The following is a 21,577-nucleotide window of genomic DNA, read 5'->3' as shown; positions in this document are numbered from 1 at the left end:
ATAGTGCCAGGGTGGCTGCGTAGAAAGGCGTTTTTGGAAGAGGAGACGTGGGCCTACAGCCAGGCTTCACCTTCGTTTCTGACGGGGAGGTGCAAGATTTACAGCTACCTTAGACGTGAGGCAGTGCGTTGGATGTACTTATCCAACACAGGTGTGTGTTAGTGACAGGATGGACACCGTCCACACTCTAGGGACTTGAGGGAAGCCCTGGCAATGCGTAAAAGAAAACTCGGAAAGAACCAAAAACCAAATAGAAAGAAAGGTCTCCGGCGCCTGGGAAAAAGGCACACCTGCAGCAGCCGTGCCTAAACAGGGGACTGGTGGGCACTTGTGGCTGGTAGCATCACTTGATGCTGCAGTTACTCAAAGAGGTGGGAAGAGTAAAAATCTTCCTCTTACCTTTTTTTCAACTGCAGGAAAGAGAAGAAAGTAAAAGAAAAAAAATAATCCGCAGGCTGAAGATCCCACAGAACAAAAAGGCAAATCTAATGTCAGTCTAACAGCAGATCCAGCTCAAGGTTTCAGCAGGTGGGAAGGTGCTCCCCATGCTTCCAGTCCGCACCCAAGAGAACTGGGCAGCGCAGGGGCTGTGTCTCACACAGACAAGCCTTGCAGGGTGTGAATATGGATGCGGGTAAGCACTTGGAAAAAGTCTTATGCGTCTAACACCAAAAAGTGCATTTCAAGCTCTAACAGTTAGAGAAACACTTGAAAGTGCAACTTGCATATATTTTAAGAGCTTCCAGAAACCAGAATAAAAGTAAATGAGCCCAAAGTCTGCCCTTCTAAAAATCTCATGCTTTTTAGACAAAGCTCGTATCTCCTGATTTGTTTTGAGCTGACTGGATATTTTTAAATGGCTGTCCTTGAGACTTGCAAAACTTGTTTTATTTTTTGTGGGTTTATTCCACAGAAATGCTTAAAAAGCAATAAAGTCAATCTCAGTAGCCTTGCTTAAATCCATGATTACATCAATTCTGTGTTGTGGGTATGCAGGGAGAAACCAACTGAGTAGGAAATTGTAAGGGATTCCTGTAACAATAGTTACATTGTTTGTACACATATATACCATAATAATAACAGGAAAGCAATAGCAACCTTGCAGTTACAAAAAATACCCAGCACCCTTTAAAATTACATGTGTATATTCTGTGTTTACCCCGATTAACAATGTTGTTAGGGACTGATATATTATGCACGCTGTATCTTCCATCTGATTTATTGAAGTTTTTTCTGGGCTTTTCTTCGAAACTGTGGTTGTGCCTGATGTTTGCCAAGAGGAACCCAAGTTCCACAGAAAGGTAAACACCTGGAAGCCGAGATCAGGAGTGTGTAAGAAACATGAATTAATTTAACGACAGTGCTTTGTAATGGACCATATAAATTTTCCCACTGTAATTGGTATATACATTCAACAGTTTTATTGTATGTCAGTGCACATTATTCGGCACAGCTGCTAGAGAGGCACTGCTGAACTGGTGTTTCTCTTCCATGACAAACACCTATTAAGCAGTCAGCATAAACTCTTCTTGTTACAGCCTCTGACATCACCCTCAGGGCAAGCGGACACAGAACAGCAATTGCTGAATTGCGTATGAAAATTATAGTTTTATTGTCTATACAAGTGAAGATTTAACTCCGATTCCTGCTCTAGTCAGCTCTGTTATAAAGGAGCGATTCTTTCAGGGAACAAACAAGCACAGTACACCATTGTAATCAAAGGAACAGGCACTATTTATGTATTGGAAAGCCTTGTTCACAATAGTGCTAACACTCTAATGCCCCAGAAGCCACTATTTTAGCAGCTGTAGAGAAAAAAAGCATGACTAACAAGATGCCATACAGAGTCAGATACAGCTTTTTTAGAACACAAGTGGAATCATTCCATTTGATACAACTCAGTTTAATATGCACGACTGATAAGTAGGGATCATGTATTTAATATTTATATAAGCAGTTTCTCCACCGCAGCGTTCAAAGGCTTCCAGTGTCTCTTGAATCAGATCTCCAATATTTTCACGCTTCTGCTGGCTGTAGTCTATCCCATCGCCTGAATTAACTGGTTAATAAAACAGAAAAAAACCAAGAATTATGTTAAATTTACTGTTACACTTTGAAATAATGATATAGGAAATTGCAGTTGCTGGTCAGTCACTGTGCCTCTATTAGGAACTTTGCTCTGTGACATGAAACAGAGCTGAATTTGAAAACACGATGGTTTTGGTATCTCTTTAAGGCTCTGCTCAGGCTCCAATTCGTATGCCTTCAAAATTTGTTTATGTACACATTACTGCAGTACCTAAGTGAAAATCCTAATAAAGAAAACACAGCCTTTTATAAAATGAAGATGGACTCTCTTACACAGTTAATCTCTTAAGACCATTACTTCTTTATTTCTAACATTGCTTATTTAGGACAAAATTCTACTGCCAGATGCATAAAAGCTTATCTACAAAATGTGACTTAAGCTAGACTTGTTATGATTTGAAATATTAAATAGGTTTTGCTTTGGAATTGTTCTGTGTTAGACATCATATTCACACACTTATGTTGTTTCTGATGGAGGGGATGTCATGTGGCCTAAAAGAGATACTTGGAGTATAACACAGCACTCACTCCATTTCTGATCCCTGAAAAATGTGTAAAATTAAGTCAGTATCAACAGGACAAATCATGGCAGCCCACAGATGCAGTAACATTTACTGCTGCTTTCTCTAACATGGATTAGCAAGGGTGACACACATTCATACACACACAGCATAATTCTTTAAAAACAATTGGTGTGAACAACGGTGACAACGAAACCGACAAGAATAAGAAATAACTTCACCTGCAATGATGCTGAGAGATTTTAAAGGAGGAAAATATCTTGTATTAAAACAGTATTCTGAAAACTATCTTAATATAGGTATATTCCAAGACATATATCAAAAATAATTTGGTAGGAGCATAACGTACTCAGATCAGGTGTGGTGTAGTGGCCAGGTGGAGCGGCTGTCACGCTACTGTGGGGTAGTTCACACACAATCAGTCCGTGGTCTCACTCCAGGCAGTGGTGGCTATGTGCCCATGTCATACCTTTAACTTCTCAAATAACACTGCTTGCATATTGACACTCTCAGCTGGCCAGCAAAGGACACATTTGTCAAGACAATGCAACCAGCTTCTCAGGTAGAGCCTGCCTTTTGTGTGAGGAACACAGTGCATGCAAGGGCAAGGGTAGATTTTGCTCCTGATGGTGCGTCCACATCCCCAGGCCGATGGGGTGAAGATGTACAACTGCACCCATCCTCACATGCTCTCCTGGATCTAAGCCCAAGGACCTGGATTTAAATGTTGTGACTTTGTTACAGTAAAAACTGAAGAACCATGCTCATGAACAAAGAGCTGATGAACACGGGTAAAAATCATCCTTTTGCTGAATTTTCCTGTAAAATATCTGATTGCATTCCAAGTTAATTATGTGTGTATCAGTCTTTCAAACTCCTTACACACATCTGTGGCACTTCGCTTTTTGTGAAATGGTTACACAAATACTGATGTGACATACAAGGACTGGGCTTCTGAGTGGAAAAGCAGTTATTTTTTGTGATGATTACTCTTAAGCACACAACTACTTTCCTATATATTAACTATGCATTTCACTGACATGAGAGGCCAGGGTTGTGACATCAAAATTTACTACAATTAGTTTACTGTAATGTTAGAAATAACAGATTATGAGAGTGCATAGAAAACACCAAGAGCTATTAAATAAAAGCACTAGCTTATACAAAATACTAATGCAAAAAGAAAAGCACATCATGGTTGAGTGCAGTTTAGACTAAACATGGTTTGTTCTTGCAGGAAACAACTGCGATCAACTGTGCCTCATCACCTGTGCTGCATGTGCACTGCCGGCACTCCCCAGAACACCTGGAGGTATTTCTGATTTCACTGGTTTGAGCAAAGGAAACCCTGAACCTTGACCTAAGTCTTGGCAAATATGTAAAGGAATTACTGACTTTCCAACCATTTGTCTATTATCTGTAATTTTAAGCCTACACACATGCTCTGCTAATGAGCTTACACAGCTTTCATCATTCTTTCAAAGAAGTAGTAAAAAAATCAGCTCTCTGGAAGTAATGGTGATACATTGCTAAGCAAGTTTGGAGGAGGCCAACAAGACACCATGATAATGCCGGTAACAGAGGTATTTTCCAGAATCCCATGTTACAGTCTTCATTATGGAACATAGTCCATACAATAAATGATGCCTTAGATGCTTGATTAAAAGGTGCCTAAGAGAATGAGGCAATGATAAAGGAAATAGTCTGCAAGGGAAGACTGAATGTGTGATGTGCAGACTGTCATTACAGTTTTTTTTTTTCCTACAGACCATCTGTGCTATGTGGAGGTTTGTATCCTCAAGATAGCCATAATTCACATTAATGCCATGACACAAGCTACAACCAACAATACCAGAAGGGTTATGTCAGCATCGAGGTCACCTGGTTAAGTACTAAAATAGCTATCCTATGCAGTTATAGGAATTAACAAATCTTTGAGACAAAAAGGATAATCATTAACCCAACAGGACAACATCCACTAAACGGATGAGTCAGAAAGATCTGCCCAATGCACCTAAGGGTAAATATCTAGTCATAATAATAATGATGATTAGTTGGAAAAAATAGCTACTGAAGTACAGCGGTCTCAGCATGCCCTTCTCTGGTTTAACTCTATTTCCAGGTTTGCATGTGAAGCCAACTTTGTCAGCCACAAAAATGTTGCATATGTAAAGTGTGAACATGGATCTGATTCAAGCTCTTTATGAAGTTGTCCTTTGTGAGGGAGAATAAATCAGCATGAAAATGCTAGGAAGCACATTTGTCATAACTTTGTCTCAAAGTGAAATGTCTGGCAAATTCAGCATGTATCAAGAACTCTTTTCAGAGAAAATGTTATTTCTGTGTTTAGAAGAAACACATTGAAGCAATACTAACAGTTCTAGAGGATTACCATCAGGAAAAGATCTCATTTACTTCTGTGGATCAAAAAGTTAGTTCCCAGTCTCCTAAATCACACACCGAGGGCTTCATGGTCCTTAAAAGTGAAGCAAAAGGCTTTGCACCTGTCAAGACCTGTGCTAGCTGATGAAATCGCCCGGCCCAGGAGTGGCACTCCCTGCGCTGCCGTTAGCGCTGCCGATGCCAGCTGCTGTAGCCGAGGAAACCCTGCTCAGACCCTCAGGGACTGAACTCAGCGTTTGGCAGGGACCAGAGGAGGATTTGAATTGTGCTTTAAAACATGGTTTGTATTTGAGTCTAGACATGCTTTTATTCACGACTCAGGATATTAAAGAAATTCTAGTGTTACTTGTATTTCATCTCATTTCATTTTAAAATTTCAATAGGGTAACACTACAGATATAAAATTGCATTGCATTACAGAAGGACAAGCAAGTTTCTCTCAGTGCAGTAAGAGTTCGATAGGGCAGTTTTGAAGTCTGGGAGTGGACAAGAAAGGTAAACCGACCCTTAGAGCCCAGTCAGATCTATTCTTATCTCTGGACATTTGTTAGCATCTGAAAGCGTCCAAGACATTCTTTCAGTTTATTAGATTTCACTTCAAGGCAGGCCGAGTCTCAGATAGAGGGTTTTTTAATCCCCCAAATATGTCAAAGTACCTCTCTGTGAGTATCTCACAGATAACGGAGCTCGCTCCTTGTGGTGGCTGTTCCCAAGGTTTTGCTTCATGGGAAGCACAAATTAAAACTAGAGTTTTCATACACCTGTTGTTGTAGGGCTGTCATAGATCTTGGGATATTGCAGTTTCCCCAGATGTTAAACATCTGAGGAATGCTTAGTGTTGGAGGACAGACTAATACCTAAAAGAGATTTCTGAAGAGACTGTGAAGGAAGAAGCCCTATGTCCCCAGCTTAAGCAATGTTTTCAATCAAATTGTAAATCAAAGGCCATTCCTTTATTTTTCACTGATGAACTTTTGAAAGCATATATACACACATATATCTCAACTTGTTGTCTTGGAACACGCGGGTCCTGGCAGAAATTTTTTAACTACTACTAGTTAAAAACAGAGAGCTGTTGTATAATGGGATTTTTTTTTTTGTACACAAATCGATAAAGCTACTTGGAATGACAGGCATCATTCCTCCCTTTTTGAATCTTGAGAAAGAGAGATACTGAAAGGTAGAGTGACTTGCTCTAAGTCATGGAAGGGATCAGTCACAAATCGCGCTTTTTGACTTTATATTGTAGATGATGAAAGTACTATTTATGGTAAAATGTAACTATGGTAAAAATAATTTTTAAGCTGCTCAGTTCATCCTAGTCAAACCAACAGGTATTTTCAGCAATTAAAATGATTACAGTAATCCAACATGCTAACCACTTAACTAAATAAGATTTTTACTTCAAAAAACCAACAGTCATGGGATTGTAAAGTGCAGATATATTTCTCAGTATGGAATTGTATTTCTACAGAAAAGCCTGTCACAGAACAATATACAGTTAAGCAGTACAAACTAGCATTAAAATAATTTGTGGAAAATTTCAGGACTTTATCCCTTCTAGGAGTCAGTATCAGTACCAAGAAATAAATGGAAGCTGATTTCAGCTCTAGATTGACATGCATGTGTGTCAGGGTTCACATCGCATAAGTTCACTGCTCAGGTACAGTTCAGGGCTTAATTAATTTTTCAAAAAGTCCTTTTTTAGGATTAGTTTAATTGTCATAAAAGATGTTGGCTTCCGGACCGGAGTGGAAAACGAAAGCCCCTGATGAGTCAGTGCGGTGGGAGGGAGGAGGGCTCCTTTGCACCGCTCCTCTCGCTGTGACTCAGAACTGCGCTTTGAAATTGTCAGCTCCAGGAAGGATGAGGTAGCTCAGTCTCCCTGTTCATTTAGTTGAAAGTCTGTGAAAAGTCACAGGCTAAGACTCTAAAACCCTCCTGTCTGCTAAGAAATGGAGGGATGTTGCTGAGTCGTTTCATTCAGGTGCAGGAAGAGCTACCAGGAGGTTATGGTTTCTAGTTGTCACTAACCCAGACAGAAACCCCTGTGTTCCACTCCTGAAGGCTCAGAGCAACGTGAACACCACTTGTACATGTTTCTTAGGACATGTCTAGATTACGTGCACCCAGAAGTGCAAACTGGCCTCATGCAGGCTGGTCCCAAAGCAAGAACGTTGGAAAGAGGAGCTCATAGAGTAATTTATGTTGGAAGGACCCTCTGGAGCCCTCTGGTCCAAACGCCCTGCTCAGAGTCAGCTCCGTTTTCAAAGATAGGTCAGGTCGCTCAGGGTGAAATACCTGAAGTTGCTTAGTGCAGAGTAATTGCAGAACGAGAAATGGTGCAGAGATCCCCTTGAGCTGGCATAGCTTTTCACCAGCCATTTCAGATGTGATGAAGGGAGCTGCTACTCCTTAAATATTAAAACAGATTTAGTGGAAGAGGATTTGCTGAAGTTACAAACTTCATAGGGAGAATTATTATCTGTTTTGATACAAAACAAACTTAAACTTTTGGCATAGTAACAGATTCTAACCTGCATATATAACATTGCTTTTGGAAGCTTAATCATATTAAGATAGAGGCACAGATTTGGCTGAAAAATTAATAAAATATCATTAACACCCTGACTTGAGACTATGAAAACATAATTTAAAAAAATTTAACATGTATCTTTCAAAACGATTTAAAAAGCTAAAGTGGAAAATACTAATATACTTTAAGGAGGCCAAGTCTTTGAATATGCTCAGACCTGTTTTTTGACACTATCAACACTTAGAGTTGCTTGTCTCTTGCTTTACTTGGCTCTTCCTTCTGCTTTTCATCACTAGTGCTGAGTGTTTATCACTTTACAATGCTACAGTACTGCAAAGATTGCAGAAGAATGTTTCAATCCAAGAAGAAAGCATGTATGCTTGGAATTTAAAAAGAATACTAATATAGAGATATTTCTGCTCATCATAGGTCTTAGAAAAAAAATATTTATACTTTTGGTATAAATCAGCTAGGTATTATCTATCTAAATAAGATGCTTCCAAGATTTTCTTAATTCTCATTGAAGGCATTTTGCTTTAGCATAGAATATAGATTATTTCTATAGTTTTCTTCCGTATGCAGATAGCATTTAGTTATTTCATAAATTAGCATTTATTTTAAAATGTAAATGCTGTTACTATAAATACTATTCAGAAAGTCAACTATTCAATAAGTGGAGGAAGTGCTCTGATTGGAAAGGAAACATTTGACTGACTTACGATGTTTTGCTAGTGATGTAAGCCTACTAGAGATAGCTGTAACTACTTGTAAATTGCTGCAGTATAAAAAAACCCCAAACCAACAAACCAAAAAACTGAACTGAAAATGAGCCAAGACAGCAGCTGTTATCACAGTTTTCCATTTCCAGGAAATGTTAGCAACATCAGATGTAATCCATTTTAAGCCCAGACTTTTTTTTTTTTTAAATAGAAGTACAAAAATGAAAAAGAAATCACAGATTTTGTAACAAATTATATTAGCAAACATATTTGACTAATGAGGTAAAAAATAAGAGAATATTATTGTATTTTTTTCCTCTATAAGTACTTAAACTTCTCCAATGAATTTCGACTTTGAAGTTTGCCTATGTTTGTGCTACTGATCAATATCAAACAAAGTAGTATTAAATAATCTTAGATCAACAGCATGCTCAACACAGGAACAGAAACCAGAGTCTGAGATCTCTGTGGCCTTGGTACACTGTTTACTGTTGCAAAATAATACATTAGGTCACAAATTGTGCCTAAAGTGCAACAAGAGTTGCACCACTTTTGTGAATCTGATGTTCTTCCAATTGTTTTGGATGTATATAAGCTAGTACAAAGTAAATACTGTTTTTTAGCTGGAAATCATGTTTGTGTGTGCAAAATTTGCATAGCTTTGCTGGACTGATGTGAAATACATTTGCTTGTCACACTAATTTCTCATGCAAATATAGCACAATTAATGCAAAAAGAATTAAATCCATGGAAAACCAATTTTTTTTGTGATGTGGAATAAACATAATGTATTTTTTTAAAGTAATTCAAAGTGACAAAGCTGAAAGACCCAAAATGCTTTAAAGATCACTGATTTCAGTATGAAATGTAATCCTGCAACAGCCAATTTTTAACATTGAGTTCATTCATACTTAAACTCAAGATGCTTGACAAGCCATCCTCCTTCCTCCTTGGGAAGATTTTTGTTTATGTAACCAAAATGTTTTTGAGGGAAAGCCCTAGGTTTCTCTTTACAAGCAAAAAGCTCAGTAATTCATTACTTTGTGTTAATAACTGTTGATGTGTTTGTACATCTGTCACGTACTAATGGAATTTGTTGCGTCTAAATTGTCTGTTCAAAATCATTACCATTTAAGGATCCTATTTGGTATAGCTTGCCCATCAAAAATTTCACTGACAACTAAATGAATTCAGTGACTGCTTTCATAACTGTGACGGAAGGATGAGCCCTTTGTTATCACTGGAATGCAACCATATAAAAAATAGGTCAATATATTAAAAATGTCCCATCAAAAATATGGGAGCAAGTTGTTAGATATGCCTATAAGTTGCTGGATATGCCTGAAGTTGCCAGTTTTCTAGTTTTTCAGTTCCCTAATTAAGCAAAATAAGCAAGAACCTGAAGTCAGCTGAGGGTGTTTTATCAGTGATTTGAGAAGGGACAAGGAGATGAAAGCTATGAATGACTGTGTGGATTTGCCAAGATTTCTTTCATTACTGTGGGACAAGGACAGAATTTGTGCAGTTTAAAGGACAGCTAGCACTGAAACTGGAATGCACTTTTCTATCCTCAAGGCAGACAGAAAGGAACACCCTGCTCTCCCAGATATCTGTACTATAAGGGTCAGGACATCTCCTTCTGGTGTCTCTTTACATTTTTTTAATATATTATTTTTTTAAAGTAAATTGAGTAATCTGATTATTGTTTCCTTCCTAGTTTTTCCAGTTGGATCAATGCATATGATAGATTAAAAAAATAAATAAAAATTACCTTCCCAAGATACGAATTTGCATTCTTTTTATGAACAACAGGAAGGACATAAAAATAAATAATTATCAAAAGCTAGTTAACAGCTCTTCATTTTACATTAAGAAAAGTGTACATTTGAATTTATAACAGCTTTTCAAGCAAAAAGAAAAAAGCCAAATTTTATACAACTAAAATGTATTATAATGTGTAGTCTCTACTTACAAGAATGTAAAACATTCAAAAAAGAAAGAAAATTGCATCCCCTAGGTGTGGTGTTTCTGCAGATTCACAGCTTTTGAACTGTAAAAGTTGAAGCCTTTTGAAAGTAGTATAGAAACTGCACGTACACCACATGCAGACTGACCTTTTTTTTTTTTTAAGCTTTAGGAACGGTCTCTTATTTATCTTTTGCAACATTTTCCCTGCATTAAGTGTGAAGAAAGATAAGTGAATAAGAAGAACTATTTCATCAGTGAGTCTAACTGGGAAACACTCACCCTTCTTCTTGTCTAAATTACACCTGTACCTTTTGTTGCTTGACCTGTTATTCAAAAGGGTCCCAAGTATGAAGAAAGCAAGAGGCCCAGGAGCATCCAGCCCAATGTGCTGAAGGCCTGAGATCTTCTCATGTCAAAGTCACTTTCTTAAGAAAGCTGTAATGCTTTGGGAAATAAACTTACGTGCAAAAAAGCCAATATCTGACGTTATAGAAACTTACTCTGTTTGTGTATCGGTTCAGTCTTTTGAAGTGATGCTTGAAGAGGCTGTAAGTTGCTACACAGAGGCAGCACTCCTGTATTCTGTGGCACACAGTTTAGGGGGGACATACTACCATTAGCATGAGAGTACAGCTGAACAAAAAGAAAGTACATACAGCAGATGGTCATCCCAAACACTTAATCCTTGCATCTTTTTTGTGTCATTTTAAATTATTAAGTAGTAAGCGGAAGGAAGAGCGATTTGAAGAATGGGGATATGAGAGCTCTCCAGTATAGCTTACCAGGTTCTTCAAATCTTGGTATGACCTAAGCTAATTTCTAAAATGTTATTTTAAAATTGGCATTTAAATATCTTCCTTTAGAGAACCCTTTAGCACTTTTTACTGATATTAAATGAACTGAGGAACCATATACCTCTCTGAACATGTATTTCTCCCGAGATAAATCAGTGAAAGGGAGGTTGGTTGGTGGCATATTGTGAAACTGCATAACCCATCTCAATGGTCACTAAAAGTCAGCCATCTCAGGTGCAAATGCTTATTTGTCTAGCTTGCCATCAAGACTGTAGGAACTCAAATAGTGGAGCATGCTGATACCGTGAGCTCCTAAATTGTCTGCTATTTTCATTTGTCTGAGAAGAACCACTTGGGTGAATTTGAAAAAAACCAGAAAGAAACTGAAGTGCAATGGCAGGTAACAGTAAAAAATGCTATTGATATCATCAGTGGGTATGTACAAAGAAGATATTTACATGTTTTTTGCAGTAACCTGACCCAATACTAAGACCAGCTACTGAGATTGAGCAGACTGACACACTCTTGCAGTACACAGCAAAACCTTTTGTTTCGCCACTTATGCAACTTTTATAAGGTTACTTCCTTTACTATCCAATATAAAATCATTATTTACTATGTCACTATAGGTATCACAGACTCTAGCCTGTGTTTTTTTAAAATGTACTCCTAACTTTTTCACAAAGGGATTGCAGTGTTATTAAAACACAAGCATTTTAGTGATGCCTAAATACAATTGTTCGTAACAAAGAAGTAATTGCACACAACAGGTGTGTGTAAAAACAATAGGATGGGAAATGGTTAGCAGTTTTTTTGAGATAAAACTATTATTCATACATATTACAAAATTTTAAGAGAAAATTATTTTAATATATAAAAATACATTTCTTTTATTATGCTTTTTAAATTCTGTTCATTAAGAAAATTGTGTTGTTCCAGTAAAAATTGTTAATGCAGAATCTTTTTTCCCATTCCAGATGGTATTTTTCTGAAAAAATAAAATGCAATCATAGGTCCTAGCTATAGGAGAAAGAATTAAGAGCATATTTTTCTGATTTACAATGTCCATGATGACACAATTTTACTGTTGGCATGTATGAGTATAGGAAAAAAAATTCTGCTATTTCTTACACTGTTTACACCTGCAGAATTGCAATCATCCATAAGGGCATGATCTCTTAAGGCCATACTTGTTTTTACACATTTACTGAAAAAGACCTTTAAACTTATCTATTCTGGGACTATGCGTAGAAGTAAAAATGGCTTTTCTGTGTGCAAACAGGATACATGACATGCTCAGCAGGGTAAATTGGACTCCGGCTAACGCTGGTAATACCTTTGTGATATTTGTACAGGTGCCTTCACGTAGAAAACATCCAACTGCTAACAACGCAGCGCTTCTAGTTCAGTTTGTAATATTTTTCTTAACATCCTTTCACCTCATTACAAAAAGCAGTGAACCTGAACAACAATAAAGCTTGAAAAAGAATCTTTGCTTCTCAGGTGAATTTGTATTTGCTTGTCCTAAACTGCTGCAAATATCATGTATCTCTAGGCTGATGGCAGTGTACTAGTTACAGTAAGTTCATCTCCCTTGCAGTGGTCATTTGAGTGTTTGCTGGCCTGACACATTGCAGTGCCAGAGCCTTAAGGCATAGGATCAGCAATTTTGTAATTTGTTATTCTCCAGCCAGTCCTGGCATTATAAGGCAAATATAACCACTTACGTTCTCCAATGTGATGCTAAAGCATGCTACATTTTGTAATTGCAATCTTAATTTTTCCTTCATCATTCACTCATCTTACAGCCCTTCCAGCCCTGGTGCCTGACAAGCCTACAACTGTTCTGCTTCAGAAGGAAAACAGCTAATACACACGCACACATGCATGTCAGGACAGGGAGGAAGAGGCAAGAGAAGAAGTAAGTGATATGACTGAATGCTCTTGGTCAACTCGGGCTCGCCTAGGGGTTTCTAACTAACAGCCAAAGAAAACAGTTAAGTAGCATGGCAGAGCACAATGTGTTTGAATATGTGTAAGTTTGCATTTTCATGTGTTATAGTGAAGAACTAGTAGAAAGCTGTCAAGAAAATTCTTCCCTGGCAACTTAAATATGCTTTCTCACACTTGGATGATCTGAGAGAACATGCACACATTACAACTAGCTTTACATTAATAACAATGAAATGGCTATTCTTATGAAGGAAAGTCATGAGGGGTTTTTTTAGATAAATTTGGGACACATTGAAAAAATACCTTGGAAGACAGCATGACTAATATGTAAGTGGGACATATTTCAAGAGTAATATTCTCTTCCAGTTTTCCTGGAATGCATATTCCTCAGTGATAGGGTCAGCCTCCAGAGGAAAGGGAGAAGTAACACCTCCCAAAATTCCTTTATCACCTGTCTCCAGCAGGCCGCAGATGGCTGCTTCACCTCCTACATCATTTAATGCTAATGGCTGCACTAAGTTTACAGGTCTCTGATCCAACTCTGCAGCTGCAGTGCTGAATTGGTACCCGTGGAAGCATGACCTCAAGAGTGAGAGAAAACTCTGCTTCAGAAAAATATTACTGAGTATTTTTGGACAACAGCAGCTAGTGCAGAATGATGACTTCTGAAGGAAGCTACGAGATGTTATTTTAAGGGAAAAGAATAACATATACTAGTCTCCACAAATTCATGTAAGCAAAATTCTTCATGAGTCACCAAGAAATTTCATTCCTGAATAGTGATATCTGGAAAGGTCTTCCTGAATTACTTGTCCTAGCACAGCCGAAGTTTATTGGGCGCTTGACTGATAAGTAAAATAGGCAATCCTTGTCCAAGGGACAAGAATGTGGACATGGGAGGAGTAGAAGACAAAGAAAAACAAAGGCTGAAAGTGGAGGAACAAAAGTCAAGGACATTCATTTGGCCAATTAATTTTCTTAAGTGTGCTCCATAAGAGTTCTAATTGATGTGAATATATACATTATGGATTAGCATAGTTATTCTATAGTGTAATTTAAAGTAGCACACTGGATGCCAATTGACATGTTAGATCTGAGCCTGTTGAGTTTCCACTATCATTTTGTAGCAAAACAAGGTGAAAAGGTAGATAGGCTTATCTGCACGTCTATAGCTAGGATCCAATATCTTTGCTTTACAGTTCTGAGTAAGAATCTCACCTACTTACAAGTTTACTTTGGGAAGTGATTAGAAGGGAATGTCAACCTTATTAGTGTAAATATAGGGCTCCTACAGGAATGTGTGCTATCAGCTTAAGTATTGACTTTTTAAGATGGAGAAGGTGAACTGAAGCTGTTACTAGTCCGTCAGAGGAGAGGTGCCAACAGCCTCCCAGTGCTTGAGACCTCTCCTCTTCTATTGTCTTCCTTTGTTTTAATTGTATGGATAAAAAATAGCACCATCCGGATATGTCTTGCTGGTTTGGTAATATCCTCATTTTAGAGAGACATACACTTTCCTCTCTCTTTAAATTAAAAAAATGCTGAAGAGTCAATAAGTCATTTTAGGCATGCTTGTTATCAGATCTTGTGCCTCAGCCATCTGCCTCAACAACTCCTGAAACTGCTGATAGTTGGCAGAGATTGCAACCACTGTCACTGAATCCTCAGAAGTCATGGAAGAAGTCAGGCTAGTATCAGTTTATTTACATATCCTCACCATTGTAATACGTCCATATCTAGCAGCTCAGATACACTTAAACAGGGGTTATGATTCTAGCTCTGTAGGGGAAATAGTACAATAAGATAAGAACTTGATTTTATAGGAGAGAAACAATAATAGCACTCACAATTTTCAGGTAACAGACTGACTTGACTTCACACATCCATGGAAGACAACTGTGAAAACCGCCAGGCAGAATCAGAGACACAGGGCAGGAGACAACATCATGACATAAACCTCTTACAATCAGAATGGAAATTTCAGACTAACTTAGGAATTGCAACACAATATTTGTCACGTGGGCTCTGCAGGAGAATCGTTAGGACTGCACTAGACTCACCTCATGGCATAAAGCAGGAATGCCTTTCCCGAGAACAGTGTCCAAATGAGTGAAAGGCTGACCAGTGAGTCTCACAGAGTGAGCCAGTGGGGAACAGGGAGCAGAACAGTGTCTAAAATCTTGCATATCTCTGAGACTCAAATGTTTGCATCCACCCTGGAGCTACAGCCCAGAAGTTTTCCTGAGGGCAGATACCTATTGCCGTTCCTTCAGGGTGAGATCGAATGCCTTCTTTATAAGCAACTTGTGCCACAAGACAGCAATGATACCACGGATGTGTGTTGGGTTTGTGCTACACATCTTTATGATAATGAATCAAGTTTCCCACAAGTTCTACCAGCTAAGGCCTGTTCTGACACCTTGTATGTGTTGCATACCCTACCAGCAACTGTCTCACCACAGACATACATTTGGATCTGTCCCCTCTGCCCAGATGCTTATTTTTCCAGAAACTCTGCCACTTTTCCACTTTGATTGAATTTGGACAATGAGTTTAAAAGTTATAGGAGTCGAGGCGGGGGTGGGGGGTGGGGAAAGACGTGCAGAACAGAATAACCTTGTGACCCCATAAGTCTTGTATTCTTAGGTCAGCAGGCAAAAAATATGAGCAAGGGCAGTGGTGACTGCCTTCATTGTTATTGTAAGAAAACATAGTGGTGGAGCAGCCTCCCAGGAAGCGCGAAACAAGTCCAACATTGGTCAGCCTTTGTGGTTTCAAATCTACAGCTTTCATGATCAGGGAGATTTTACCTAATTATCAAATTAGTTACTGATGGAGAGAGGCTTTTTTGACCTCTATGCTTATGATTTGGCAAGGAAGAAGCTGTAAGACAGACCTTTTGTTAGACTATGAACTTGTGCCAACGTTTTCAGAGAGCCCCAAAGTTTAGCACCTGAATCCAATTTTTGGCAGCTACCGGAGTAGGCTAATCCTGAGCCCTTACCGGTTCCCAAATGAAGGCTGCAGTGAGTCAGAACATCTGTACATGAGGCTAGATACTTAAATGCCTAAATACAGATTTACATGAATACATCTACAGTGCCAAGTTTTAAGTGTTTTGACTTGAACTAACTTCCTAACAGATGGTTATTCTGCATCTATCTTCATTTATTTATGGCTGTTTATGTTTATACAGACACAATAACTGATCTAAAAGTGATACAAGCTTATTCCTTGTCTTTTTATTTATTTATATTGCAATAACAGTTAAAGATATTACTGTACTGTGCAATCTATAGAAATTACATAAAGACGATCCTTCTGTGTTGTACTCACAAGATGTCCTTCCAAATGTTCAAGAAAAACTTCCATGACCATAAAGCAAGGTGAACAAATATAAATTAGATGTTAGCATAATCTGTAACATTGTAAACTTAAGCAAGATATTAATAAAAATAAACAAACCCAAAAAACTCTGGAAAAAAAATGAGGAGAAAAGGGAAATAAAGAAAAGAAAATATTTAAGTACGTGTATTAGAAGCTTCAGAAAATGGAATTCAACAAAATTCATGCAAAATTTCTCACTAACATAAATCTAATGCTACATAAAATGCAGTTCGTGGTATCATAAGCAGATATAGGGCTGATTCAGGAAACTGTCATGCAAGTGTGTAAGTGATTGCAAAATCAGAACTAAAGTGTGTTTATTTATATCAAAGCATTTCCTAACTAAAGAAGCAAGCAAGCAAGCAAGGCAAGCATGCACAAAGTATTAAGAAATGAAGGGCCTAATACTGCTCTCAGCTATACTCATGCCTCACCATGTAAATCAATAAGTTTCAGAAGACTAAATGAAAGAGGGGGGTAGCTTTTCTCTGCCTACTACAGTGATTAATTAGCTTATTTTCAATAAAAAAAAATTGATAACTTTTTTCACAGTACCAAAAGTCCAAGAAAACAACAGCTATCCATTACCCCTCTAACAGGAAAAGGCACATGTGACCATGAAACACTGTGAGACCTTGGTAAGAAATACGATGAGAAAGAAAATTTCTGAGTTTTGTAGTTGTATTTATTTATATGTAAGTTGTAATATCCAGGGAAAGCAAAGTTTGCTGTAATCATTTTCTTACATTACTGCAACATGCATTTTTAATGCACTGCTTTAACTACAACGGTCTGAAGAAGATTTGGAAGATCATTACAGTTGCCAACATTTATTATACACCTTTATGTGCACTGTAACACCGCTGCATTTGTATCAAGAAACCAGATCTGGAAGGAAAGACAAGGAAATTTTCCCACTGAATGATAAAGATGCTTTATTTCCATAAGCCAAATAAATTTTTCAGGAAACATAAACTCCAAAAATTATTGATGTAGAACAGGTTTTATCACATCAGCTGCAGAACTCCACTGGGGAAAACAGAAAGAAGAAGCCCTTAGGCCACATTTTGTGTGACCTAATTCTTTCAAGGGTATGTTTCTGCAAATTTTTAGGAAGTGACAACACAAATGAACGACAGTTCCCACCGTGATGTTTTCATGGAAACTCTGCATAACCTCCAAACGGCAGACTTTGCACCAACACTACAGTACATAGTTTTGTTCTAGAGTTTAATTACTTTTGGATGTAAATGAGCAGAAAAACAATTATCACAGACCCAGCAGAAGAAGCAGTTATGCTTCTATAAATTCTGGTATTGTACTGTTGCGATTGTCAATTTAAAGTTTCAGTTTATATGCTGCTGCCAGTTAGTGATTAGTCTACTACATTTTGGTGAAATTGCACTCCAGTCAAGGGAAATGAAGTAAAAAGATGAGGGAAAAAGGAAACTAATATTGCTAAAATCTAATTAGAGCAGCAGGGCCAGTGCTGGACTTAGCTGTGATGAGGTTGTCTTTCTATTAAATTCAATACACTGAATTCGGTGAGAACAAGATCAAATGCTATGATTTGATTTTCATGGGTGAAGTGTTAATAGGACTGTGGATTAACTTTTTCCTCATGTTGTGAAACTGTTTTTATATTAATGTAAAGCAGAATACAATCATTCTTTTCTCTGAGAGTATAACTCTAAAATCTGCCCATTTACTTTCAGAAGGATTAGCACCATGCAGTTTATTTTGAAGGAAATCACATTCCTTTAACAAAGAAAAAAATTCATTCTTTTGACTTCAGCATCATCAGCAATATCCACCAGAACTTCATTTTAACAGTTTCCTATGTCAGATGATTTCTTACTTATATCGTTTTAATTCATGCTGGTTTGTTTCTAAATGAGTACTTGCAGCAAGTGAATGTGCTTTCATTTAGGAGCCTAAGTTTTTCATTTAACAACTTAAGACCACATTTTAGCTATAGATGATAAAAACATGATAATTAAAAAATAATGCTCTAAGAATGTAATTGGATTTTATCTAAAAAAATAAATTATGCATACCCTGATATTAAACTCTGTATTTCTGCCCTAGAACATTTAGGTACCATAATATTTCACCCCTCCTCCAAAAGTATTATTGTGCATTCACAACAGCTTTACTAGCCATATATTCTGAAATGCTTCTGGGTTCATGACACATGAACTTAGTACAATAAGTGTTGATAATAAAACCTGCCTGAGTGCCCATAAATATATATTGTGGAAAAATATTATGTATGAAGCTCTTCATCCCTCCACCTACAATTATTTAGTACAGAAAGACCCTATATATATATATATATATATATTAGATAAGGCAGAATAGCATTTTAAATGAAAAAGGTCAGATGCATGTAATACATTTTTCATTTTAAATTGTGCACAAAGTTTATTTGTAGACCTTTGAAGTTGATGGGAAACTTGAGTGTTTATTCAGCTGGAACTTTAAGTATTTCATATATAATGCATATGTTCCCTGAAATAGTTTAAATTGACTACTACAAACAAATAGTGGGATGTTGTACAGGCATCTCAAATATTACATAAAGCAGTTTAAAAATGTAATATGGACATCAATTCCTTAATGCTTCATAGTGCTTATTCAATAGTAAAAGACATCAATAGAATTTTGTATTTGATTTTCTAAGAGAACCATAATCCCCCCATTCCTTAATTAGTCCACGAATACAAGGAAAATCTAAGAAATGCATATAACGTCTACATAATTTTTTTCCCCTTTAATTCTTCTGTTCTGGGAACTTTCTCAAAAATTCTCTTGATAAACATCCTTAATACAAGCACCTATATTGGCAGGAATATTTTCATTGGGGAATAACTGTGAGAGTCCATAATATCTGATGTCAGTAGTTCCATCATGCTGTTTATTTATCTCTAATGTGTGTAACGTTCTCAGCTTTCACCTTTCCCTGTGTCTCACAGGAATCAGCTCTTAGGACAGAGCGCTTGCATCAAGACAGAAAATTATGTGAGAAGAAGAGAATATTCTGTTAAATTTTGCTAAAGCTATCATCTTCCAACCTCTCATCTTATACTGAGGGATTCTCAAGCTAACTAGACCATCAAAGCAGTCCATTTGGATGACTTGGCATTCAGTCATAGAATGACTGAATCCTTCAAAATCTTGTAAAAGGCTTTTTTCCACCTAAGACTGACTTTAAAGCTGTACCCTAGTCTGCTGTATTATGATTAGGCCCTGGCTTTTTCATTGAAAACTGCCTGAATGAATTACTGAAATTTATATTACTTTAATATAAGTACAACAAACTCTGATTATTGGTATCCTTTAAAATTGCCATGCCAAAGATGTGGTCTCTATCCTAAATGTAAAAGTGCTGTAAGAAATGTTTTTCCCATGTACTGCAGAGTATATTTCTCTGAGGAGACTGTCATCCTCAGTTGCTCTCTTTTGTATTAATCATGAATCTATCAATCTGAAAAACAAAGCTCATGGGAGCAGAATATAGGCTAATTCAATAAACAGAACAAAAGATTTCAGATTCCTTGTCAGAGGATATTAGATTGACCACAATTTTCTCAGCTTTGAGAACAAAGCTGAAAACTCACTTCAAATTAGTAGCCTCATAGTCACTATACAAAGCAGCTAAGAAGAAGAAAATAGGACATGGATCAAGGTGGAAAAGGTGAGGTTAAGAGTAAATGAGATTGCTGAGCTATGGTGAGTCTAATTAGTTTTTGGAAAATATTCAAATCCTATGATAGGTAACATTAAAAAGTCTTATTTATATGACAAGGTGAGAAATACTTTACCTTGGAGAAGTATTTAATGTTGGGGAATGTTGGTTTAATCGAAAATAAGATAGGAGGTCTGGGTGGGTTTTTTTTAATTTACAATTAAATAATCACATTAAGTAATAAATATTTTGTGGCTGTTACCATAATCACAATTGATTGCTTAGTTGCAATGGTTTCTAAAAATGAAAATGGTTTAAGTTAAGAAAATGTGGTATTTAAAATGCATGTGTATAGTACTTTGTATTTGTAATAAGATATGGATTATAACTGTGTAATTGACTGACATTCAATTAAAAAGCTTGAAATTAAGTAAAGATGGCTGTGTATTGAGCTGTTGCATTTTAGTGCACTTCTGTTGGCAAATCAACAGATCGCTCATCAAGGATGTAGAACTGTAAGTTGAAGAGCAGAGTCTGTAATCAACGTGCTTATCTGTCCCTCAGAGCTGTTATCTTGAGCGACGCACATTTTGTTTCCATCTTTTGAACCAAACAGAATCTTTGAAAATATTAGGAGAAACTTTTAGATTAGTTTTTTATAAAGTTAAACTACAACTAGCATAAGATAACTTCTTTGGAGTGAAAAGCACTCATATGAACTGAAAATCTGTCCAATTCTATTTAATTACAAAAGAGGAAGAGTTTTTCCCAAAGATAGATTAATTTATTATTTTCTGAAACAACAACAACAAAAAATCATGTTACTATCTTAAAAGCACCTTGCAAAATATACTTGGAATGTTTGGAATTATAATATAGACCCTAAAGAATAATTTATAAAGTGGAATTAAAAGTCCAACATTCACTCAAGGTTTATTGACCTAGCAGGAAAGAAGTGTTATTCGAATCTTAAAATTGCTAGCACATAGTATTCAGTTTGGTTTCAGGAAGAAGAATAGGAGTAATAGAGTGAGGGAAAAAATGAACTTTTTAGACCTCTAGATCATGAACTCATTGAGTAGTGTGGGACAGAGCCCACCATTTGAAATTACGAGCTTTCAGTGCTGGAGATAGTTCCCTGGAGCTGTTTCATTTATAATATTGCCGTCAGACCTGATTCACCACAGCCCATGTGAACAAGAAAATGGCAAAACTGTGGTCTTTAGGGATGTCTATAAGTAATAAAAAGATGAATCTGCTTTTGTTCAGGAAGATGAAGTAAATGACTAAGGCAGAGGTGTTTCCTAGTACTACTATCTCAGGTCAAATTCACTTCATGAATATATGCATGTCTCCTACTGTAATTAATGGACGCGCCAATAGGTCTACAAACAGAATCCAAGATAAGGTATCTATCTACCATTTTAAACAACAACATTAGTATAATGTATGTAATGCTAAATACCTAGTAAATTGACCTTGGTGGAGTTTACAAATTTGGCTCTAAATACAAAATGTAG

The 21,577-nt window shown here is 37.0% G+C and overlaps 1 protein-coding gene across 3 annotated transcripts in view; it reads right to left on the bottom strand.

Annotated features, from left to right (window-relative positions):
• Positions 1-866: 866 nt before the first annotated feature.
• PACRG (parkin coregulated) overlaps positions 867-21,577 on the bottom strand; it is a 260,396-nt gene continuing 239,685 nt past the window's right edge. For 2 of the 3 annotated variants that reach the window (XM_075036093.1, XM_075036091.1), the window contains one exon: positions 867-2,059. In XM_075036093.1, coding sequence (XP_074892194.1) covers positions 1,899-2,059 — 161 coding nt within the window. In that variant the 3' untranslated portion in view covers positions 867-1,898. The remainder of the gene's footprint in view (positions 2,060-21,577) is intronic. The other variant, XM_075036092.1, reaches the window with a different exon arrangement.

The sequence above is a fragment of the Buteo buteo genome, chromosome 9 (assembly GCF_964188355.1).
Source record: "Buteo buteo chromosome 9, bButBut1.hap1.1, whole genome shotgun sequence".
Taxonomy (NCBI): domain Eukaryota; kingdom Metazoa; phylum Chordata; class Aves; order Accipitriformes; family Accipitridae; genus Buteo; species Buteo buteo.
Note: the sequence above shows the minus strand (reverse complement) of the source record. Positions and strands in the feature narration are given on the sequence as shown.